This window comes from Coptis chinensis, chromosome 8 (assembly GCF_015680905.1).
Source record: "Coptis chinensis isolate HL-2020 chromosome 8, ASM1568090v1, whole genome shotgun sequence".
Classification (NCBI taxonomy): Eukaryota; Viridiplantae; Streptophyta; class Magnoliopsida; order Ranunculales; family Ranunculaceae; genus Coptis; species Coptis chinensis.
The window spans coordinates 13,726,251-13,751,946 of record NC_141463.1 but is presented as its reverse complement, the minus strand read 5'-3'; the positions used below and the strand labels follow the sequence as shown (position 1 = coordinate 13,751,946).

General features: G+C 36.7%; 2 protein-coding genes across 2 annotated transcripts; both read left to right on the top strand.

The window, feature by feature from the left end:
• Positions 1–14: 14 nt before the first annotated feature.
• Positions 15–3,086, top strand: LOC147480076 (F-box family protein). The gene is made up of 2 exons (XM_086579885.1): positions 15–139; positions 2,003–3,086. Exon 2 carries the CDS (start codon positions 2,067–2,069, stop codon positions 2,835–2,837), a length of 771 nt encoding a protein of 256 aa, XP_086436011.1. The 5' UTR covers positions 15–139; positions 2,003–2,066; the 3' UTR covers positions 2,838–3,086.
• A 3,620-nt stretch (positions 3,087–6,706) lies between these two features.
• LOC147480075 (uncharacterized) lies at positions 6,707–19,725 on the top strand. Its single transcript, XM_086578555.1, has 6 exons — positions 6,707–6,997; positions 7,100–7,152; positions 7,200–7,393; positions 7,478–7,638; positions 18,882–19,024; positions 19,539–19,725. The coding sequence occupies exons 1-6, from the start codon at positions 6,707–6,709 to the stop codon at positions 19,723–19,725; spliced, it is 1,029 nt and encodes a 342-aa protein (XP_086434681.1).
• Positions 19,726–25,696: the final 5,971 nt, after the last annotated feature.

Below are 25,696 nucleotides of genomic sequence, written 5' to 3'. Positions count from 1 at the left end.
TAAAACTTAGTGGGCCTTTTAAAACCCAGTTAGTACCCGGCCCAATAAAACTCTATCCCTCCTTTGTTTGTTTTATATATTCAATAATAATCAACCACCATTAACAGAAAAAAAAAACAATTTTCTCTGCAAACTTCAGGTAGAATTTTCTTCTCCTTCAATTTTATCCATCAATCCTTAATCTAGAGTTAAAATGAAACCTTGAGTACCCTTTCTTTTTCATTTTTAATATCAAATTCCCTTTCAATTTCTGCAATCACTTTGAAACCATAGAAAAATTATATCAGTTTGTATTAAAGTTTGTTTTTTTCGACCAATAGAAATGATATCAGTGTATATTATTATCTTTTTTTATACATTTTGATGGTAATAAGTAATAAGTAATAACGATGATGGTATGGTAGAGTTTTTGTTTAGTTTAGCATCATTCATTGTTATGATGATAAATGGTATCATTAATTTCCCTTTAGTTGCATTTAAGCGAAAATCATTTGATTTAAAGAATTTCGTGTATTTGGGATTTGGTATAATGTATGAAGCGATTATGATAAGGATGACTATAGAGTAAATAAGGATTAGGAGGTATATCAACTTGTTTATCAATTGGTTTGAGTGTCTCCCTCGCATTTTCAACAGTGTGAGTTTAAAAGGATTGAAGGAATTGCGAATATGTGGTAGTCTTGATTGCATTATCTGCTATTTTGTTGGTCGTACTTCTTGGTTAGTTTTTTACCTAGGATATATATTTTGTAGTCATCATGTTTAGAAATAGAAATGGTTGGATGAAAGAAAAACATGTAAAAATGTGAACTCATCCAATTGTGTCTCAAGTACATTGGTAGAAGTAGAACAACTCTTTTTTTTTTTTTTTAGAATTCCTGTTGAATTCCTCTTGAAAATTTGGTCATCATTACAAGATGAATGAATGCAGCAGAGGCTGCTATATGGCGAAAGTATGGATTTTTTTTTAAACAATTGAAGGAAAATGTGCAATAACACTTCTCTATCTAAAATGTCCTTTGTTCAAGCTAGCAAATTTTTTAGAGAAATTCGGAGGGACATGTATTACAGTTTTGTATGTCAAAAACGGTTGAAGCAGTACATGCGGCTCCGACAGTTCAAATTATGGGTAGGGTATGTAGTCAGCTGTACAAGTGGAGAGGTTGTTTCTGCAACTCGAACCCGTAATCTGCAGGTCACAGTGGGACACGGGGCACCAAACTTGTCTTCTGTTTTGATAATGCCAAACAATACACTAAGACTAGATGATTGATTCATTGTGTCTTTAATGTCTTACCATCCAAGTTTCTTATTGGTCAAATTTGAACTATTTTGGCTTGTATTCTTTCTTATTTAACTTGATGATGATTTTTTTTAACCTCCTTCTGTTTAGCTTGTTGTTCATTTGTTGCCGTACATGAGGAAAATAACTTTACATGTTTTTTTTTTTTGATTGGCAACTTTACATGTTTCATTTGCTTCTGCTGTTATATTGCTAGTGGCTTCCCATGTCACAACTTTATCTATCAAAGTCACCCATATTTAGAACAAATTTATATGTGCAGAGGTGTGCCTCCGACATATATCCATGTCCTGTAAACACATTGGCTTGTAGTTGATTTTCATTTGAAAGATCTTGATCTGCTGTAATTACAAGCTTCATCAAAAAATCATCTGGGCATCAAAAGTGTGCCGTTTAAGTATTATAATCTTGAACGAATAATCTTAAACACAATCTTTCATCAGCCGTGTACACATATTACTAGCATATCTGTTCACTCGTCTTGTAGGAACATACAATGCCTTCGCAAATATTAGAATAGCCAATTAATAAAGTGAGGGAGGACTTTAGAGTTTTATGCCCATATCTCTAGGACAACCCTTCCTCTAACATAACCGGACCGTCATTATGTCTTTGGATAAGTAGGGAATTCTTAATCTTTTTTCTTTTCTTAATTTTGGAGGGTATTCTAAGTGGCATTTACCATATCTTCTATTGCAGGTAACCATCCAGAATTGCATGAACGAGTTTTTCTTCCTTACCTTTCCTTTTGTTGCTGTCGACGATGGCGTATGCAGAGATTCTGAAGGCTGTGTTTCCGTTCCTGGAGGGTAATGATCTGGCTTCATGCATGCAAGTATGTAAGTTGTGGAGAGATATTGCCAGTGACGACTACTTCTGGAAGTGCATCTGCACCAAGAGATGGCCTTCAATCGGCAAGAAACCTTCAGATTCAAGTATGACCTACCATAAGTTCTTCCTCACCTTCTCTAAGCGCCACAAGAGACGGACCCTCCTACCCCCGCAGTTGTCTTTTGATGATTTGGATTTCTACATTGACATCTGGGCAGGAGAGAGTTTAATTTTCTCAGAAGCAATTCCTGGTCCCATTCTACAGGGTGGAATCAAGATCCATCCGTCTGGTACAAGTGACATTCTGAGATGTCATCTAGAAGGGCCAGATTACAAGATGACAGTCCTTGTTGAGCCAAAGTTCACTCTTTGTTCGAACGAAAATGTCAGTGTCTCTGTGCTTGTAGGACGTAAAGATACAAATAAAATTGCATGTATTGTTCACAGATCATTCTTTAGTTACATGGACAGAACAGCATACAGGGCGCTTGCTTATGATTATCTCGACTTTTCACCTGTACATCCTTTTGTTGCTGGGATACGAGCATGGATTTCATTGCTTTTCCTGGATGGTGTAAGTGATGGCGTCAAACCTGGGAGTGATGGGCTCATCAATGTTTTTGGGATTGCAATGGATTTCTGTGATGTTGCAAACTCTGAGGAAGAGGTGTTGTGGCTCTTGGACATGCTTGATTGGAAATAGGAGAAAAAAAGGAGTTGGGTGTGGTCAAAGTTTCAACTAGTTGATGCTACTCAACAAAATGTTGCAATGGCGCTATAAAGCTGAGTCATGGTGCTTTACATGTTATTTTCAGCTATAAATCTCCAACCTTTTTGTAGTAAGCCATAGATCATATCCTTGTTATTGTGAGAAAGATGAATAAAGTCTGTTGGGCGTCTTTTTATTTATTTATTCTTTAATTTAAGGGATGGGATCAGGATTTGTTTTGGACTTTGAAGGTGTGCATACATATTAGCCGAATTTGTGTCTTGCATAAAAAAATAAAGCTCAAGGGACGCTAAGTTGGATTATCTGTTTTAACATTTTTTGCAAGGGCCTGACTTGGAAGTTTCACTGAGACTGTATTTGTGTTGCTATGGTTGTCTGAATGTCTGGTGTGTTGCTAAACGCCTGAACTTGGTAACTGAATGCTTTAGTGGGGATACCTATTTGTCTTGTACAGGTTTAATGTGTCGAACTCCTGAAAATAATAAATGCCTAAACATTTACATGATAATTATTAGTCAACATATTTATACATGAGAGTTGTTGTCACTTGTGGATGAATTATTTAGAGCATTTCCAATACAAGCAATTTTGATTACCAGCTTGTTACCTCCATATAGGCGAGATTGTCCAATGTAGAGGTGATTTTACCAATACAAGCAATTTTGATTACCAGCTTGTTACCTCCATATAGGCGAGATTGTCCAATGTAGAGGTGATTTTAAACTTCGGAACTTGTAAAAAACGAAAAACATGTGGTATGGAATTAAACATTCCGTCAAAAAAAAAAAAAAAAAAAAAAAAAACAAAACAAACAATGAAAATTTTCAAAAAAAACACACGAGACGGAATAAAAGATTTCGTCCGAAGCTCACAACTCAATAACAATATTTCAAAGATTTTGTCCAAAGTGCTACTATCATTGTTACTTAGCAAATAACTACCATTATTATCACCTTTGCATTAGGTCATTGTTTTTTGCTCAATGTTACAAGTTGTTATTTCCCCTCTCAAAACTGTTTGGATTGGGAATGCTCTTATACATTGGCAATATCCCCACGACGGAGTCCACCGTAAGACATGATAAGACAGTTCCAGGCTAGATGAAATGATTCCATGTCTCTACTCTCAAAGTTATCTCTACTACTTATAGGGAAATATCCTAAACAAGGCAAGAAAAGTGTCCATTCTTCTCAATCTAGGCAAAACACTCAATTTTGACCAATTCAACAAAAAATGGACACTTTTTGCCCTTTCCCATTTCTCTCTCCAATAGAAACAAACACTCTCTCTCCTACTGAAAAAATACTTCTCTCTCCTATCTCCTTGTCTCCTTGTCACTACCACACGATTTTCTTTAGATTTGTGTTCTATTTTTGAACCGTTGGATCGCAATAGAGTAAAGATTAAACATCAATCTCTCTCTCTCTCTTCTTACACAACCTGCAACACTCTCTTTCCCACGTGATGTGACCTTATAGTCAACACATACCACAAGATCATCTAAAAGATTTGCACAAAAAAACCGGACCGTTAGATTAAGGTCGAACTAGAAGAAAAAAATGGTAGCATTTTGTCTAGTGTAGAGAAGTAACTATCACTTATTGAAGGTAGCAATAAATTAAATACCTATCGGCAACTTTTATATATGTCATTGCCACACACAGCTTATACCTCGGTTTTCGCACTCCCAAACTCCAAAACTTTGTACAAACCTCAAAAACACAAAAAACTTGTTATATTTTCCTCTCCTTTCTCATTGTCTTCCCTCTTTTCAATTTGTTTAAGATAATAATGAAAGAAAACAATAACACACACATCCACAAAGGTAAAGGTTAGGGTCTCTAAAGGTTATTCTTGTTTTCTTCTTATTTTATATATGTTGTTTTGCATGGGTTGCTGCTGCCGTGGTTGTACTATGTTTTGGAGGTGGTCCAAAAGTTTGGGAAGTTTCATCTACCAAGCATTTACGTACTAGGGTTCCCCATTTACTATCTAGTATTTATTGTAGATTTTGTGCCATAAATGTGGGAGCTTTTATTGTTTTAAAAAACTTTTTTTTTTGTTTTCAGGTGGTACTTTGGAAGTTCTAATTTATTATGGTGGTGAAATAAAAATCGACAAGCATGGTGTGTATAGGTATGTTGGTGCTGAGTTTAAACTGAGGGTGTTCTGTAAGACAGCATCATATGAAGGCTTTGTTAGTATTGTTGAAGATGTTTGTTCAAATAGTAGAGTGGAGTTTTCATTGCGGTACTTGATGAGTAAGAACCCATGTAGAATCAACTATGAAATAGATTATCTAAACATGATCAAGAGACATGAAAAGTATCCAACCAAAGCTATGAAGATATGAGTTATTAAGGAAGAAAGTCTTGCAAGATTTGTTGTTCAAAGAAGTCAAGGAAAAAGTGTTATTATGAAGGACATGTTAAATTGAAGAATCCAAATGTGCATGTTGTATTGAATGATGAGCTTGTTCAGTTGAAGCACAAGTCTACCACATCATCTCCTAGACTAAGCAAATTGAAGAATCCAAAGGTGTGTATTGAGTTATTTAAAGAAAAAGTTGAAAACCATCCACAACCATCTCCTGTAAAGTAGAGTTTGTTGAACCAAAAGGCATTAGCGCGTAAGAGGTCTTTCACACTAGTGGATGAACATATAGGTACGTAACAGATTTTGTTTCTGTTTTATTTGCTGATAGTTATTGGTTTAATTAGTTGCTCACATTGTGGCATTTTGTATTCCCAAGATAATCTACTTGAATAACAAAGTGAGAGAGATCATACAGTCACCAAAGATGTGGTTCCTGAAGATCCCCACAGTTTTGCTACTTATCAAAAGGTTATGGCAGGTAATTGAGTGTCTTTGTTATAACTTGTACCATGTTGTTGATAGATATTTACATAAATGTTGACTATTAGGTGACCACATGCATATTTCTTTCTGGAGGCTACTTCAAATAAGTATAATGTGACTACTTCTTCCACTGGAGTACTTCATTCAGATGGTGAAAATGAACAGATTGTACCTCCATCTTTCACGGCTAAAGGTAAACTGGGAATTTCATTGTTGTGTTGTCAGTTGTTTCTTCTTATAGTTAGACTTTCTAACGGTACATGTATGCATTGCTTCTCAATGCTAGAGATTGTCACTGATAATGAGGAGGCAGATGAAGATGACTTTGATTCACAACAACCATATGGAGGTACACAAGACGTGCCTGAGGAATATAGAATTAGCACAAATGCCACTGATGATGACAATGATGATGATAGTGATAAGGGCGTGACTTTATTAGGGGTTGGTGTAAGAAGTGATCCAATTGAAATAGATTCGGAAGTTCAAATGGCTGCTAATGCAGATCAATGGTTCACACCTACTCGAAGTGAAGTTCAAGTAGATGTTGATGCAGATCAATGGTTCACACCTAATCGAAGTGAAGTGGATGTTGATATAGATATGTGGCCTACTCCTAACCGTAGTCAATAGTATTTTTGGGGCGACACTCCAATAACAATCATCGACGATGAAGATGAAAGAAGAGATCTTGACTTTCAATTGGATGGGATGGTAGATGTCAATGTTGTTGATCATGCAGAAAATGTAAATAATCATGGTTTTGATCCATTGCATTCCCCCCAAATTCATGAAGAACCCATGCAAGAAACAGAAAAGGATGACGATCAAGTTATGCACCAAAGTGTTGTGCATAAGTTCATACCCCCAAAGTTGGTCAGCATTACGCCACTTGTGATGAACTCATCAAAGACATGAAATCTTATGCAGTGGCGAACATGTTTAATTTGCACGGTGCACAAACTTCAACGCGAAGAGTGGTCATGAAGTGTAAGGCTCCTGATTGTACGTTTCATCTTTATGCAAAACCCACGACTGCCTCTGATAAATGGGTTATTAGCACCTTAAGAGCAGCTCACACTTGTGCACAAGATCAGGATGTTGCAACAAATCCACAAGCAAACGCGTCATGGGTAGCACAAATAGTTAACGCAAAACTTAAGGATAATAAAGAACTGCAGCCAAAACATTTACAACAGGAGGTCAAAGGAATCCACCATATTGAAATATCATATAAGATCGCTTGGAAAACAAAGCAAATTGCACTGAACAAGGTAGAAAACAAAGAATGAGGTAATACATGTCCTGTCAATAATATGTTTACTAACACGTAGCAAGTGGTAGTTTAAACTTTGTGTGTTATCTTTTCCATGTAGATTACAGATAACTTCAACACTCGTACTACTATCAGCAACACGTTTAATAACACGTAGCAAGTGGTTGGTTTTTACTCAGTTTGTTATATTTTTCCTGCAGATTAGAGGTAGTTTCAGTCAATCATATCAAATGTTGCCTACTTATTGCAAAGAACTTAAAAATGTTGATCCATGTTGTTTCATCGAGATACAGACAACACCACATGAGCACAAATTTGAACGTTTCTTTTGGAGTTATGGCATCACAGTTCGTGCTTACAAAAGATGTCTCCGTCCTTTTGGTTATGATTAATGGTACGTTCTCGAAAGGTAGGTACAAATATGTAATACTCACAGCCCTTACTGTTGATGCAGATAGTCATTGCTTTCCGATTGCAGCTGCAATTGTCCCAAAGGAGAACAATGACCATTGGGATTGGTTCTTGGAGAGATTGAGGGACCATGTTGTAGGATCTACAGAGAGTTTTGTTCTTCTATCAGACCGACATAGTAACATTTTTCAAGCAGTTCCTAAAATTCTTCCAAATGCACTGATAAACGTAAAATTGAATAATTTACTTACGAAATGAACGATGAAACTCAAAACGCAAGTGAAACTAAACTTAATTATGCGTTGCTATCAAAGATTTCTATACTCTCAATTCTATCGAAATAGAGTGGAGTAAAAAGTTCGTTCCACTCTTAGTTCTTTAACATTCAAGTTTCCTAGATTGACTAATCTATTCAAAGTCTAATGAGAGCAATGGTGGGAATTATACTACGATGTGAATTAAAACTAGACGTAATATAAAGATTATTACTTTATTAAATTTAACTAACAATAATTGAATTTTAAATTAATAACTAAGAATTGAATAACAACAACTCAATTTAGATCTAACAATTTTAAATGACAAAATCGAAATGAACAAGAAATAACTATTTTATTTATCTAATCAATGAAGAACTATGATTCAAAGAATTAATCTAAAACAATGTATGAAACTAATTAATTTAACTAATTCAATTCAAAAACTAGATCTACAAGCTATTTTAATGGCTACTTTCTATTCTAGATTCTCTAACTATATCTTTCTTAAGAGCTAAGTCTTGTTTTATGTAAAGGAGGAGACCAGATCCACAATTTCGTGCATGGGCTGAGGTCTAATGTTTTGGGCCGGAAAATCGAGCCCAAAACCCAATTTCTTCAGTCCACATAGCCCGTTTTCAACTGGCTTTGACTTCAGCAGACTTTTCGTCTACTTTTGCCCCTCTGATTGGGTCAAGGCTTGGACCATTGGAAATCTCTTTCCGAGCCGGTCGTTTTGACGTAAGGTAGGCCCAAATCCGAGGCCTAAGTCCAAATATATGGTCTTTGGAAGTTCTGCTGACTTGTGCACTGTTTCTGCCCGTGTTGACTTTTCAGCTTTTGACCGGGTTTCATAAAGGCTTTGTCTCCTTGAATCTAGGCCTTTATTACAGAACTTCTTAGCAACCAACCCTTTGCTCCTTTATATCGCCAAAGTGGCACATTTCTACACATAATTAAGTTTCATGCCTGAAATACATAAAAGCACGTAATTAGCATTAACTCTTATTTATTACTCTCATAATTGGTCTAAAAGTAGTATTATTAAGGGGTTAAAACTACGGTTTTGGGCTCTTATCAAACCACCCCCAAACAGCATTTTGCTTATCCTCAAACAAATATGAGAAATTAGCATAAGTGACCAAAAATGGAGTTCTAACTAATCTCGTTTTGCCGAGTGCGATTGCATTGACCATATGCAACAAGGCCTTAAACCACTAGGAATTTCCTAGTGGATGAAGTTATAGCCTCGCGGAGAGTTTTCCATGAAGGTACTCACAAACTTCATCTATACTACAACGACTTAAATAAAACTATTGTTTCCTTATCTATGTCTCAATTATCTATACATCTTACTAGCAATGAATACTGTAATAATCAAGTCGAAACCTAAACTAATATATGCATAATAATCTATCATCTACGAATAAACATATTTGCAATGAGTAATACTATGAGATGAACTAGCAAGTCCGTTTAAAAACTTCGGAATAGTGTCCTTAAGTAGGTCCTCACATAAATGTCAAGACAAAAATCACTCACGATTTTTCGCTCAAGTTTCAAGCTACTCCGATTAATGCGGTGGCACACTTTACCTTACAAACTCAATGACACACAAGGAAGCCGGAGTCGATCAAACACATCTGCCACTTACTATCACACTAACATATTCCTAATTGAGCTAGATGTCTTTATTAGGTGTTGCGGGAATTAGGAGATGGTTTAAGAAGGAAGGAAATGGATATTCAAAGAGAACAAGTCTGAGATAATAGAGTCTTCATATTATGTAACTAGAGAAAACCTTGTTCTTTACTTTTGATTCTATACTTTGTTTTCATCCTTAGCCATATTTTTCTTTGGCTTTTGACTCCTTTGATTCTATTTTTTTTTTTGGAGTTCTAACTCTTTATTTTCTTTTATTTATTTATTTATTTATTTATTTATTTGGATGGAAACTTCCTTTTCTTATCTGAAGCGACTAACGAATTCTTGATTTCAAAAGTTCTTCTCTTTTCTATTCTTCATCTCTATTCTCAGACTTATTCAAAGAATTTGGTAGGTTGATTTTTTTTTTTTTTTTTTTTTATTTTTTTTTTTTTGCAACAGGGTAACGGATTTGTGGTTTATGAAAGGCTAAAGAAAGGCTCAGAGGGGCGACTAGCGGAAAATAATTCATAGGTTGGAATTTCTAACTATATCGATCCAAAGAGGGCCTAAATTCTCGCTGAGGGTATGGTATAGTGATCAAGCAAGTGGACATGTGATTTCTCTATCCGGATTTTACTTCTCCCTTGTGTCATTTCTCAAATGTTTCACTCATATAAAGCTTTAGGCTATATTCTCACAGGATTTGTAGAATAAGTACTTTAGCCTAGATTTCAAAAACTTATTGCCAACAATCATAGATACTCATGTAACATATTTATAGATAGATGCAAGGATTATTACCTACATATTAGCCTAAGTTTCTAAAAACTATTCTAATGCAAAAGCTACGTGAGACTTCTAGATTATTGAGAGCATAGAGAAAGAAAACAATACCAATATTCCTAAGTGTATAGCATACTTTTTATTTATATTTTATTAAAAAAATTTGAATTTTTTAGCTAGAAAACAAGTACATATTATATATATCTATATCCTAACAGATGTCTTAATTACACGTGTTTCTATGCCCCCCAAACAAGAAGCATGCTTTGTCCTCAAAGTATTTTAAATAAAGAGGGTAGGAAAATACCATTGAAACGCGTGAAATTCTGGAATATTTACAAAACAAGGTTATAACATACTAATATAGAAAAGAAAACTGACGCAACTCTATAAGAGTTCCACCCGTTATGGGGTTAATGAGAAATAGATTGTTTGGGACATAAGCAGACACTAATTGAAATAAAAACTTACCTGCACTCCCATTTAAACATTTTCCTCCTTATTTCCCTCTTTATCCTTAATAAAGAAATGAGGTTCCTTCCCATCCTGCCATGCCATGGTAATTTGCCAGGCTTCACGCCACTTATCGTCTACTATAGCTAACCTGTCAAGCACCACTTGGTCGGATGGGGTGTAAGGCGCAACCTGATAAGGTTGTATCCTCCACCCAATAATGGCTCCCATCCTGCTAGAATGATCATTTTGCGAAACCACGCACCATAGGTGTCACTTTGGAATAAATCTTCAAATGATTGTTCCGGTATGATACGAGGGAATGTCATCCCCAATAAACTTGCTGGAAAAGATGTGAAGGATCCTGGAACAACCCTCGGAAAACTGGAAATTTTTGGTGCCCATTGTCGTATGCCAGGGTGCGCTCAAGCTATGTTCGATGGGCGCTGGTGGCGCCTCGGTGATATTTGAGGTCCAGGCACTTGGGCCAGGGTGCGCCACCGTTAGCTGGGATGGCGGTGGTGCTCGGATGAAAACCGGAATTCCAAGAGTTTTGGGCGCAGTAGCCTCGGTTTAAATTTGAGTAGGGCGCAGGTCGCCCTCATGGTAGGATTTCTTTGATAGGCTTAGGGCCGCAGGTGGCGCTCCTCTGGGGCACAGGTGCGCTCGGGGAGCTGATAGGACAAAGTGCAAAGGAAAAATAAGGTAAAGTGGGAGTGAAACGTGAGAGATGAATGTGAGATGTAGTTGGGGTTGTGAATGTATAATGAATGCAGTTTTTATAGGTTTTAAATTGCTAAAACGAATCGAGAAGTTGCCAAAAAGCTTTAAGGCAATTGCCGGAAATAATAAAATTTCCAAACCCGAAAACGGAAATAACTCATATTCTTGATTCTAAGACAACCCTAATATCTTTTAGGTTGAATTGAGGATAGAAACTACCTAACTCATCGAGATTTCATCCTACCACAATATGTATTCATAGCGATGGCCATATCGGTCATATTCTTAACCCTCACTCCAAAACAAATTCTAAAATAGACGAACATATAAACGAATTATGCTAAGCTATTTAATACCACCCCCGAACAATTTGGGAAGGTGGGATTAATGATAACCACCACGCACAATTTGAAAATAACCAAATTATATTAAATTTTAATTCAAACAACATAAAACAACCAAATTCAAATTTAATTACTTAACTAATATCCGACTAATAAAACAATAAAAACAACTAAATAATAACGAAACACAAAATTATTCGAACACCTAGCCATGTGATGAAGAAGGGCCTTGAGATGGAGATTAGTCATGGGATGAAGAAGGGCCTTGAGATGGAGATTGGTCATGGGATGAAGAAGGGCCTGATCCATTCGTTCTTTGGCGACGACGCTCATGCCTTTCAGACTCATCTGAAATAGAACCCTCCAAGGGTGGCATGCGTCGTAGAATCTCTACTTTGAACAAGCGCTGTGCTTCCATCTCAGCCTTTATTGCTGTATACTGGGCCTGGTGACACTAGTGGATATTCTCCATGTTAATCAAGATATCTTCCTGACCCTTTTCGAGTATTCCAAAACTCGTGTTAAGGTTCGTTTGTTTATTTCGAACTATAATCTGTCTATCTCATATATCTTCACAAATAGCGTAAATGTAACGCACGCTAGTATGTAACACTGACATGCGTTCTGAATCAGACGTACACCTCTCCAAGACATCTTCATCCAACCATGTCATGTTCTCCCCTTCCTCATCCGAATCCACTACCCTATCCTCCGGCAACATCCAAGTCTTTTGGATACACTCCTTATAACTACTTTCATTTGCATGCAATTTCAACATTATCCACTCAGTTCTTGGTTTATTCCCCCAAGACAATATTATCTTCGTAATTAAAATAGGAAATGGTGTAATACTCTTCCCAACTCCTCTAATCATATTTAGCAAAAACTCGAGGATACATAATTCATATCTCTTTTCTTACAATATCTAGAGAACGTGTAGACATGTGAACCCGATGTCGCTCACTTTCTCCTTCTCAATGACGTTCTTACCAATTCACTGAGCTACAGCCAGTTGGTTGGTGCGCAGAGATGATTGTCGAGCACAATGAGAAGTCGTATTATATTGACCCTCCATAAAGGTGTCGTTCATTAATGCAAGAACACCAGTATACTGAGATTCTTGCACGGTGGCTTCTATGTGGCGTCCAGGCGTAATGCCTAAAATTTCAGCCAACTTCTCTTTCGATAATTCTCTTCGAGTCCCAGCCACTTTCATGAAAATTTTGTGACCGGCCAACTCTTTCTTCTTATAGAGTTGTTCGACCAAATCAAAGTGGTAGAAATCATCTGCCGAGTACCACAACCGATTCCAACCCCTGCTAATCATCTCATCACCGTAAAAGCGGTCGGCGCGGTCAAATGTGAAACGCTTTGTTCCAAAGAACAACCTTCGTCTTTGAGCCATTAATATCTTAGAATGATTTGGGGTTTAAAAGGACTGTGGGAATGGAGTTTGAGACTCCTTTACTAACAAAATAGTAGTGGTGGTGCGGTAGTTCGAATTTCATTTGGTTTTGGGTGATTTTCGGTGGTGGAAATTTTTGGGATTGGTGGAAGAGTGTTTTGGAACAGAATCGAAGTTGGAATTGTATTGTGGGCATGGGTGTATTGAGGTTTATTTTTATTGTTATTTTTGGTTAGGTTTTTAAATTTGGAAATGGCGGAATTGGAAAGAATTGCGATTCAGTTTGTTTTGGAGGAAGGAGACGCATGCGCGTGCTTTGGGCCCAAGCCCAAAATGATTTTTCGATTTTTATTTTTTTTGTCGATTTTTTTAGCGCAACTTCAAACTAAAATTCCGCCTCGTTACAGGTCCGATTTATGCGAATGAGATATGGAATTGATCAGTAGAGAATTTTCAAACTAATCATCCATAAAACACTCTATTCCGACCGTGGGTGACATATAAAAAGATGGAAAATGTCTCGAAGTGCGTGCATGACATAAGTTATGCGAACGAATGAAATCTAACTTAATAGAAAATGTCAACCCGAATCGAAATACGATTAAGCGGTCTAAACAACATAAATGGAAAGTTTGACCATCAATGAAAAAAAACTCGAACACACCATCCCCAAACAAATTTTTGACAACAGAGTTTAGAAAAGTTGTTTTAACAATGGGTCTTTTAAAGTCAGATTCCCGAGACCTTTAACAATTAATTTGATATATTAATATCTATACCATGCAATTTTCCATATATTAACAACCTAAAGAGTTGTGGGTCTTTCTATAAATAATTACCATGAAATGCACCCCCAAACAGAATCAAGCACCAAGATTCTTTACGATACAACTTATTGATATGAAAGCAAAGTCTGATGGATCTAGAATGTAACCGCGCATGTACCTTCTTTTTCGCCTTTGAACGAGAGGGTTTCCAACTGAATGATCGTGAGAAAATGGATGTTTGTGGAAGATATGGTGGATATGGAGGAATTTTAGATGTAAGGAATAGAAGAAATGAGAATGTAGGTTTGGTACAAAACTCATTCATGGTGTAGGTGGGAACTGACCCAATTTTGAAAATGAAGGTGTCAAATGCCTTTTCCTTGGGAATTATTTCTGTATTAAGAGGATTTCGAAAATCATTAAGTACAGAAGAGACAAAAGGGTCAAGCACAAACTCTAGGTTCCTTTGAAAGGGTGGAAGGTGGAGAATATTAGTGAGGGAAAATGAATGAGTGTCAGCTAGAGCTCTCAGGTCTAGATCATTAGAAGCATTTAGATATGTCAAACATTCCTCAATAGGTGGGTCAAAAGAATCTCTGGGATAGAGGGTGAAAAATTCATCTTCCGTCATAGCGTCAAGGGAGAAAGGGATGTTGGCAAGGTGGAACTCGCGAGGTGGCAGAGAAGAGTTGCAAAAGAGTTGAAGGAAATCTTCCTCAATTTCCTCTACGTCCAAGGAGTATTTGTTAAAGTTGGAACTTCCAAAGGAAAGGAATTTGTGCATCTGGTCATTCGGAAACATGGTTTTGAAATAATCATGAGCTAAGCTCTCGATCATGCTAACCTCTCCATCAATATTTGTATAAGGCAACTGTTTGGTCATCTTAAAAACGTTAACCGCAGTGGAAAGATGGCCAAAAGACAAGGACATCGAACCATTGCGGCAGTTTATAAGTGCATTGGCAGTTGCCAAAAAAGGGCGTCCTAAAATGATTGGAACAAAATCGTTAGCGACTTCTGTATCTAGAATAAAAAAATCCGCGGGATAGTAGAAATCTTGGACTTTAACTAGCACGTTTTCCACTACACCCTTATAATACTTGATAGACCTATCAGCTAGTTGCAATGTCATTGTTGTAGGTTGCATTTCATGTAGACCTATTTGTTTATATAAATAATAAGGGAGTAAATTAACACTCACCCCGAGGTCTAATAAGGCAGTGGCCATGTGAGTATCCCCTAAGGTGCATTGTACAGTAGGACGACCAGGGTCCTTGTACTTAACTATTCCATTGTGTTCTGTTAAAGTTGGAAACTATTCCGTTAAAAAGGCGTCCTTAGGAATCTTTGTCTTACGTCTAGTAGTGCACAACTCTTTAAGAAACTTAGCATGGTGAGGTAACTTTTTAATCGCTTCAAGGAAAGGTAAGTTTATCGTTAGATTTTTAAAAACTTCTCTAATCTCGTCAAAATTTGTATCCTTGTTTAACATAGCTAATTTCTGAGGAAACGATGGTTTCTCTCTATATTTAGCGTATGAGTCCTCTGGATGTCTAACCTTTGCTTTCTGTTTTTTAAGTTGTGGTTTAACTGGTACCTCTACAGGGGTAGGATCTTCACCTACTGTTTGCATCTAGTATAATATCTAGTGTAGGGACTACTGGTGGGGTAACTATAGACATAGTTATTTTGTTATCCACCACTCTACTTGAACGGAGAGTGGTGATGGAATTTATCTCCCCTACGTTTGCATTTTCGTTACTAGTATTACCATTTACCTCAAAGGCGGTGTTTGTTGTTTTAGGATTAGCTATTGCTTGTCCTGGAAACACACCTTTGGGTTGCACTTTCTCTTGAGCTAACTGTTGTAAGGAAAGTTGGATGGCTTGTAAAATCTGTTGTTGAGATTGCATAAAGGTATCAAAATGATCCGATTGTGGAGTAGTATTTGCTACTGGTTGTGTGGCAGGAACTATGTCACGTTGATTATTAATGGGTGGATTTTGGTAGTTATTATTTATCGGAACGATATCTCTATTAGCATTATAATTATTATTGTTATAATTATTATAATTATCCTGACCTTGTGCTTGACCTTGTCGTGGTTGCGCTTGGTTGTTATAATTATAATTACCCTGACATTGTCCTTGTCGTGGTTGAGCTTGGTTATAATTGTTTGTTTGCCTAACATTTGGGTTAAACAACCTTAGAGGTTGTTGATTATTCTGCCAACCGAAGTTGGGGTTTTGTCGCCAAGCTGCGTTAGGTTCACTATTAATGGAACAAACGTTATCTTGTTGTGATTGTTGTTGCTCATAAGCGAAAGGACAATAGGAGTCGGGATGCTCTAGACTCAAACATAAATTACATAGATTGGAGTTGACATTCATGACGGGGATAGGCGTTTGTTAAACAGAAATAGCCTCTATCTTTTTAGTTAGAGATTCGATTAAATTTTTAAGTTCTGGATCGGGCTTCATCTCAAACATACCGGCGGCTTTAGCTATTGTAGAAGAACTAAGCTTTACGGAGATATCATCACCTACCTACCCCCCCCCCAATTATTATTCCACTTAGTCTGATTTTCTAAAAATTTATAAGCCTCCGTGGCTCCTTTTACTTAAGAAACTACCCCCATTCATTATGTCAAGGACTTCTTTATGGTGGTGTAAAAGTCCTTTGAAAAAGGCACGAACTAACATGTCTTTCGCGAGGTTATGGTGTGGATACTCTATAAGTAGGTCAGTGAAATGATTCCAAGCCTTTGAAAATGATTCATGAGGATTCTGTCGAAAGAAATGAATCTTGGAAAGCATTTCATCGGTCTTCAGTGGTGGGTAAAAATATTCCATAAACAATTGAACAAGTTTAGCCCACGAGTCCACAAAATTAGGTGTTTGGGCAGTTAACCAAGACACCGCCTTATCGGCTAAGGTGAAGGGAAATACCCTCAGTTTAATTTGTTCAGCACCAACCGAAGGATGGTGGAAAGTAGTAAGGACTTGGTCAATCCTCCGCATGTGCTGATAAGGTTTTTCATGGTCTAACCCATGAAAAACGGGTAACAAATTAAATATATTTGGGGGGATTCGGAAATCCCCCACTGGGTCTGATAGAACGATACAAGATTTTGGGCTATCGCTCAAGGCTTTGTAAAAGTCTGAGAGAGGAGACTCTCTTTCTTTAGCCATAATCTCAGGTTTGGTGTGTGGTGTGCTAGCTAGAGGTGAAGTGAGTGGTATACTAGAAAGGCGTGTTTGTTGACATTGTCGGTTAATTATATTAGGTGTTTTTCTTCGGCCTGACCTTAATCTCATGCAAGACTAAGACCAATACTAATACAAAACAACAACACTCCAAACAATCCTGATATGCTAGTATGAACCTCTAACAGAAGATGCGAGGTGTGGAAGAAAAGAGTACCTGAAAGCCTCCTTGCTTCGCTTATGAATAACGTCTTGTTTACGCGTGCTTAGTGTATATAACAAGTTAGAACACTGAAAACTTTGAAGAAATGGAAGTTCGAAACAAACTTGTGGAAATCGGGCAGTTTCAGCAGAGGAGCTGGCAAGCGCGAATATGCCTAGGCAGGCGCGGTCGCTTTAAGGCAAAAGGTAGGATTCCAGCGTGCAGGGCGCAGTGGCTCCCAAGTTGGCCTTGGTAGTATGCAGGTGGCACTCATCCAAAGGGTGGGATTCCATGCGTGTAGGGCGGTAGGGTCGCGCTCCCACTTTGGCTTGCCTGAGGCACAAAAGCGCCCGAAAGTAATTTTTCATGGAAACTTGCAAAGCTGAAATAGACAACCACAGTAAGAATCCAAACAAGAGTGGGTAGGTTATGGGACTTTGAAAAACTATCAAGTTTACAGAAAACAATACTAAAGAGTACTAAGATGGCAGCGACGCCATTTGATAAACGTAAAATTGAATAATTTACTTATGAAATGAACGATGAAACTCAAAACGCAAGTGAAACTAAACTTAATTATGCGTTGCTATCAAAGATTTCTATACTCTCAATTCTATCGAAATAGAGTGGAGTAAAAAGTTCGTTCCACTCTTAGTTCTTTAGCATTCAAGTTTCCTAGATTGACTAATCTATTCAAAGTCTAATGAGAGCAATGGTGGGAATTATACTACAATGTGAATTAAAACTAGACGTAATATAAAGATTATAACTTTATTAAATTTAACTAATAATAATTGAATTCTAAATTAATAACTAAGAATTGAATAACAACAACTTAATTTAGATCTAACAATTTTAAATGACAAAATCGAAATGAACAAGAAATAACTATTTTATTTATCTAATCAATGAAGAACTATGATTCAAAGAATTAATCTAGAACAATGTATGAAACTAATTAATTTAACTAATTCAATTCAAAAACTATATCTTCAAGCTATTTTAATGGCTACTTTCTATTCTAGATTCTCTAACTATATCTTTCTTAAGATATAAGTCTTGTTTTATGTAAAGGAGGAGACCAGATCCACAATTTCGTGCATGGGCTGAGGTCTCATGTTTTGGGCCGGAAAATCGAGCCCAAAGCCCAATTTCTTCAGTCCACATAGCCCGTTTCAGCTGGCTTTGACTTCAGTAGACTTTTCGTCCACTTCTGCTCCTCTGATTGGGTCAAGGCTTGGACCATAAGAAATATCTTTCCGAGCTGGTCGTTTTGACATAAGGTAGGCCCAAATCCGAGGTCTGAGTCCAAAGATATGGTCTTCGGAAGTTCTGCTAACTTGTGCACTATTTCTGCCCGTGTTGACTTTTCAGCTTTTGACCGGGCTTCATAAAGGCTTTGTCTCCTTGAATCTTGGCCTTTATCACAAAACTTCTTAGCAACCAACCCTTTGCTCCTTTATATCATCAAAGTGGCACATTTCTGCATATAATTGAGTTCCATGCCTGAAATACATAAAAGCACGTAATTAGCATTAACTCTTATTTATTACTCGCATAATTGGTCTAAAAGTAGTATTATTAAGGGGTGAAAACTACAGTTTTGGGCTCTTATCATGCACACCATTGCTTTTGTGCACAACACATGTCTAATAATGTTAGCAAATAAGACACCAAATGGAAGGTTAAGAATGCCGCAGAAACCTTTGATAAAGCTGAGTTTGTTAGAATTATGGGTCACATCTGGTGCAGTGACGATAAAACTTATGCAAAGTTAGTTAGAATTCCTAAAGAATCATGGTGCAATGCCTTTGCTCCAATGAAAAGGTACGGAATTGTTTATAGCAATCACATATAGAGTTAGAACAAAATGATAATTCCTAAACGAGCTATGCCTATTACATCTCTTGTGGATGGTATTCGGAAAAATATAATAACGCACTTCTATGACTACCGTGTTATGGCTACAAAGTTGAAAACCAAACTCACCAAATCAGCGGAAGGCCATATCATCATAGCCCGATTCAAGAGCAGGTCGTACCCTGCAAGCAGGACAAGTGAATTCAATTTTTCAGTCGTCACTAAAGGTGGAACAAACACGGTAGACCTTGAAAATATAACTTGCACTTGTGGGTACTTTCAACAAGTGGGACCTCCATGTTCCCATGTCGTTAAATGCATTGACACTTCCAACTTTTCTGTGTATGACTATTGTCTCCCATGCTATAGCAAGGAGACGATGATGGACACATATAAGGAAAATTGGACACCAATGAAAGGTAAAGAACAATGGCATTGGGTTAGAGATATCATGATATGTCCACTAATTGATGAGGTACAGGCTGGCCGCCCTAAAAAAGAAGCAAAAGAGATCTAAAGGAGAGGGTATCCCTGTCCAAATAAGGAGATGTACCAGATGTGGTGGTGTTGGTCACAATGCAGCAACATGTACTTCTTGCACTGATGATGCTGAATGGATTGACTTCGCTGATGGTGTTCCACCAGAGTTTGATAATGATTTCATATGATCACGGATTTTAGTGTGATTGAAGGGACAACTCTTATGTAGTTTTCATATTTTGGATGGGCTTTGGTATTTTGTAATTTTGTTTAAAGGCTTTTGTAAAGGCACCATTGATGTAAACTTTTTAACATTTTACATGGTATTGTATATGGTTTTTGGAATTTTCCATGTTCCCTTCTAGCATTTTCTGTTAGGTAATGTATCAGCATCTGGTTTAGCTGGAATTTGAAAGAAAAAACGGTTAAAAAGAAATGGAAAATACTTAATAGTACAATTAATTTCCAACTAACAATTTATTTACAAGTGCCATTATGTTTTTTCCCCCCAACATGTTTATGTACATATGTACATTACTACATTTTGAAGACATCAAGGACACTTTCTAATTAAGGAGCACTTTCTAATTAAGGAACAATCAGCAACACCTATTGCGGTTTTGTTCTATAACCTGTCAGAATTTTAATGTCTATTTTTAACAAACACAAATTTTGAAAATTTGAAATTTCAAGTTAGTTTAATTTTGAAATTTTGCGATGGAGAAAGTGAATGCCTTAAATTTTTTCTCCTTTATTTTGTTTTCAATTGGATTCCAGTGTATTTAGAGTTTGATTACATATAAGATAAAATTATATAAATCAGTGTTCATTAAAGTCCTTAATTTTTATTACTTTGAAAAGAATTCCTATTATATAGCAAATTTGTGTGCTATTTTGAACCATTAGATCGCAATATAGTCAAGATTAAGCATCATTGAAGAAGCAAGTGGTGGGAGTATTTTCCACCATTGAAGAAGAAAGAAAGAAAGAAGATGATGGAGAAAGGAAGAAAGAAGATGATCTCAGATTTTGGTCATAAGATTGTAAATGTCCCATGTTTCAGGATATTTCAGTTGCTTTAGTTATCACAGTTAAGATATGATTAAGCAGTTATAGAAAAACATAGTATCAAACTGCATGTAATGAAATATCAACAACTAAGAGAAACAAACGTACAGACTTGCAAAACCACAGTTAGATCATAACAACAATTATAGTCTAGTCATAATCTGAAAACTACAGTTACTCCATGATATAGTTTACTAATTATTACAATATACCAAAAACTGGCCCAAACACTGACCAACATCATAATACAAACAAACAATCAAAAGCATGAACTAGCATGCTTGGAATCATGGACCATGTTCCCAAAAATTCAGAAATACTTACCTATTGTTTTACTTCCCCTCTGGTTCTTTCTCCTTATTCTTTTCGAACCAATTCACAAGACTCTCTACTAGTTCCTTCTGCCTTGTCTCTGCGGTGTTGGGATTGATGCCACAGTTGATGATATATCCATTACTTGGTCAGGTACACCTTTAAGAAGGCAATCAAGGAAGGCAAGGGAAAAAAGGCCACAACTGTTCCCATCAGGTTGTTGGGAGACATGGACAAACTCATGACTCCATGGTGAATCCATATCAACATAGATACTTCGATCAGCACACTTAATGACATATGGGAGCATTGTTTCCAAGGTTATTTGCTCATCAGAAGCTTTTTTACCTCCAAGTGAATCATAAGTGTACACCTTTCTTTCCTCAAAATTGTAGACCTGTAACACCCAATGAGTACAGTTAATTTGTATTAGAATTATAACTCCCGTACACTTGGTTGGTGGTGGTTGATATTGATTGATGTCTCTGGATGGGATGAAGTATTCAGCTGTTACTTTATTTGGAAGGTGGTAACCTTTGTCATCTCTCTCATCAGGAGTTGCATTTTTAAACCTTTGGTCTTTCATCTTCTCTGCAAATACATTGTGCTCTCTGATGAGATATTTCTGCAACAACAGTGTATACATTATACTCAACTTTAATAAAAAACAATAATGACAAAGAAAAGTAATCCAAACACAACTTACAGCAAAGTATACATCCCTGATTATGGTATAAACTTCACAATCAGGTAGACCATTCTTCTTGCAATGTTGGTAGTACCACCTACGCAACAACTTCACATATAAGCTGAGCACCTACAAATCAATAAATAGGATAATTGTTCAGTAAAAATGGTTGATGCATGAAAGACTATCAGTATATTATTGTTTTGTACTTACCTTACCATCTACCCATTGCCTTCCATGCAATGAGTGGAAATGATACACATCAATAGTGTCATTGTAGCCAAAGATTCTTATATCCTTTGAGGAATTCGGATTCTGGTTTATGGTAAACATATTCCAGTAGTAATTAAGTATTTTGACCTCACCGGTACCTTTGGTAGTGGGTTTCATGAGAAAGGTAGTACACAAAGCAGTCTCGATCAGGGAGCCACAATCCTTGCCAATATATTTCTCCAATGACCACACAACACTGGTCTCTCTGTTTCTCCTTTTTCTGGTAGCAGTCTCCTCACTTTTTCTATCCATTTCAGCATCCATTTCAGTCTGAATAAGAACCACATCTGGCAACACGATGGGTTCACCAACATTGTCCTCGTCCTCTACCTGATCATCAACCTGACCTTCACCCAAGTGTACCTCCTCATCATAATCCATTATACTTGTACTACCATGTTCTCCCAACAGAATAACATCATTAACCCTAGCTCGATCATCAACCTTATCTATTGCAACAATATCATCAACCCTACCTTGATTATCATCCCCAACCATGGCAACCAAATCATTCACCCTAGCTTCAGTTTCAACTTGACTCATCACAACATCATTCACCTTAGCTTCATTCTCCACATCACCCAAGTCTACCTCATCAGCAATAGTAGCTTCAGTGTTACCCTCCTCATTTCTAGATTCCCTCACATTCTCAGGGGTTTCGTTCACACTTGGTGATAGGGATGGCAAGTCAGTGATGTCACTAAGTTCAGCAGTAGCAGCAAATAAACCAGCCAAGTTTACCTTCCTCATTTCAGTGTTCAGAACATCTTCTGCATCTATATCAACATGACTGCCAATAAGCATACCTCTAGGATCTACAACATTCAAAGGAGTATAATCTTGGACTAATTTAACTAATGCCATAGTAGGAGCTTCTTCTTGCTCATCCACAAATACAAATTGACTCCCCCCATTTATTTCATCTGTTGCATTCTCTTCCTCTTTCTCTTTTTCTTCATTATAAAGTTCTTCCCTCTTCCCTCTTCTCTTCATTTATCTCCCCACCCACATGCCGAGCCTCCCTTTCAATTTCAATATCACCATCAATCTTAGGTAATACTTCACTAATCTCAGTCAAAACAGTAGCTGCAAATGACTCCATTTCAGCCTTTTCCTCTTCATCAGTTAAAATTAACTTCCTAATTTTAATTTTGTTAGCTTCCTTAACCTTACTTTCCATTGCCTTTCTCTTCTCACTCACCTGATTTAACCTTTTCATATTTTGCCTTTTACTCTTGGCTACTGCCTCTTTTTTACTAACTCTAGATGGTTATACTCGGACATGTTATGGCTCTCTAGTCCTATTCCTCTTCACCATTTTGAACGTCTCTTGACAACTTTTACCTTCAGGAAGATCAAATGACACTTTCTTTGCAGATGAATTCCTCTTTTCAGTTAACACTTTCTTTGCAGATGAACTCCTCTTTTAAGTTGACAATTTCATTACAAATGAATTCCTTTTTCGACTGGGTGAAGACACAATTTTCTCAGTATTTGAAACCTTCTTTCTAATAGACTTTGTTCTTGGTGCCCTAACAACCCCATTAGATTCTTTCACCTCCCCAATGCTTGTCTCCAACACAACTTTATTCTTTCCATGAACAATTTCTTGCAGTATTGTTTCCATCCCATTTCTGATTGAAGTCGTAAGCTCAGTCTTCAACTCTTTTCCAATAACCCTAACCTCTTTTGTCATCTGTATGAACATTTAATATCAAAGTCATATAAAGCTTCACAGAGTTGTTGACATATCCTAGGTTTCAAAGTGCAAGTACAAAAAAGACACTCACAATTAAACATATAAACCCAATTGAACAATTCTTAAATAACAATTTTCTTCAGTCCAACAAAAATCTTTAATTTAAGCAATTGTTAACCATTGATGCAATATAAAACAAAGATGTACATTGAAGAACAATAACATAGTTGCTGACATATCAATAATGACAATATGCTATATGAGAATCTTACCGTGCCCCTTCAAGATTTTTTTAGCATGTCTCTCTAGCATGAACCCCTTATCAGAAGTAGCTCTTTGTTCTGCATGTAGCTGCAATGCTTCCTTCATTACTACCTCATTCAATTCTTCGTCAAGCATATCTAGATGCTCAAACACCACAACCTTTCCCTTCAATGGCTCCAACTTTTTCTTGAAAGTCTGAAAATGCATGTTCCTAGGAGGAACTTCTGCCCAATCAAGTATTCTTGGAAATCGAGCATTCGAGCACCAAATGTAGGAATGTGAAGATATGCCCATACAACAAAACAGATTACACAACCATAGACAGGAAAAGAAAGCTTCCCTTCTTTCACATTATTGGAAATCTCTTCCAAAGGCTCTGTTTGGCCATGCGAAATTCGGTAGTACTCAATCATGTTTAGGGTATGGAAAACAAGTGGTAGATACTCAAAAATTAGTTACTCTATAAACTGTTTGGTTTCTTTTTCTGTAGAGAGATTTGTAGAGAGATTCTCTCGTGCTGTTTTTTATTGTTTTTTTTTTCAACTCCCCCAATGGAATAAAAATCCAAAAAAAACAAACAAACAAACAAACATATCGACCAAAGAAAACCCGTATCAATACTTTCAAAAAGAAAAACCAAATTTCAATTCAACATAATTTTATTGAAGAATCAAAGTGATAGTCGGTCGATTGGAATGGAGACAGTGAAGAAGAAGAAGAAGAAATCATATATAGACCATTTATGTTTTTTTTTTGTTTGCTCCTCCTGTTTATGATCTCTAATTTTAATTTAGATAAGTGAAGGGAGAAATTTGTGAGAGAAGAAAATATGATTTCTAATTTTAATTTGGAAAGGTAAAGGGAGAAATTTGTGAGAGAAGAAAATGAGTAGGTGAAGAAGAAGGCTTAATTTTTTGAGTGTATAACTTGAATGAATAATAAAATGATGTTTTCTCTCTCCTGTATTTCTCTTGTGTATTACGTTATCTCACCTAAATCCAAAGATCCACTATACACGCTTTTTTTCTGGTTTCACAATCTACCTCGGTTTATAACTCATTAGTTGTGGCCCCAATTCATAAAATGGACGGGACCAAACACTAAGACCTGATATACAGGGTCTTATTCCTCTACAGGTTGGGTAATTCATGTTGCCAAACATAGCCAAAGAGTCATCCAACATCTCAAACAAGGGAGTTCCCCAGGGGAACTTATCAAATGCATCTAAATCGACCGCAAGATCAATAAATCTTCCATCTATTGTCCTAGAAGAACCAGGAATTACAATTTGAAATAAAACATACAAACGATTAAGTCGAAATATGTCCGCTTTATCTTCACTAGATTTGGATAGTTCTCTGGCTTCCAAGATTTGGTTTTCACGAATCAGAAATTCCATTGAAATACCTTGCTCGAAAGTCTGATGGTATCTTCACGTCTCTAGTGTAGAAAGAGTTAGCAACTGGCTTGACACTTAAACCCATTATCAAAGCCACGTCACTCTTCTTAAACTCCAGATCTTTGTTGCCGATTCGATTATAGAGTCTACTAACCTTGTGCTCCATTAAAGCACAAACCAGAGTAGTCGTCATGTGCAAATTCTCTTGAATGTCTAGAAATTTAGAAAAACACGATTTCTGAAAATCTTCTCTCTCCTCCTGACTAAAACTCTTGAACAGTTTATGTATTTTATCTAGAGATGAACGACATGTGAGATTAAGCTTTCTCATTTTGGGAATTTTTTGAATTGTAATTGTTGTAATTTCGCTTAGAAAGTTATTTAGGGTTTTTTTTTTTTTTTTTTTTTTTTTGTTAGTTAAGATTGAACCTGTAATTTTATTTTTAATCGGGTTAA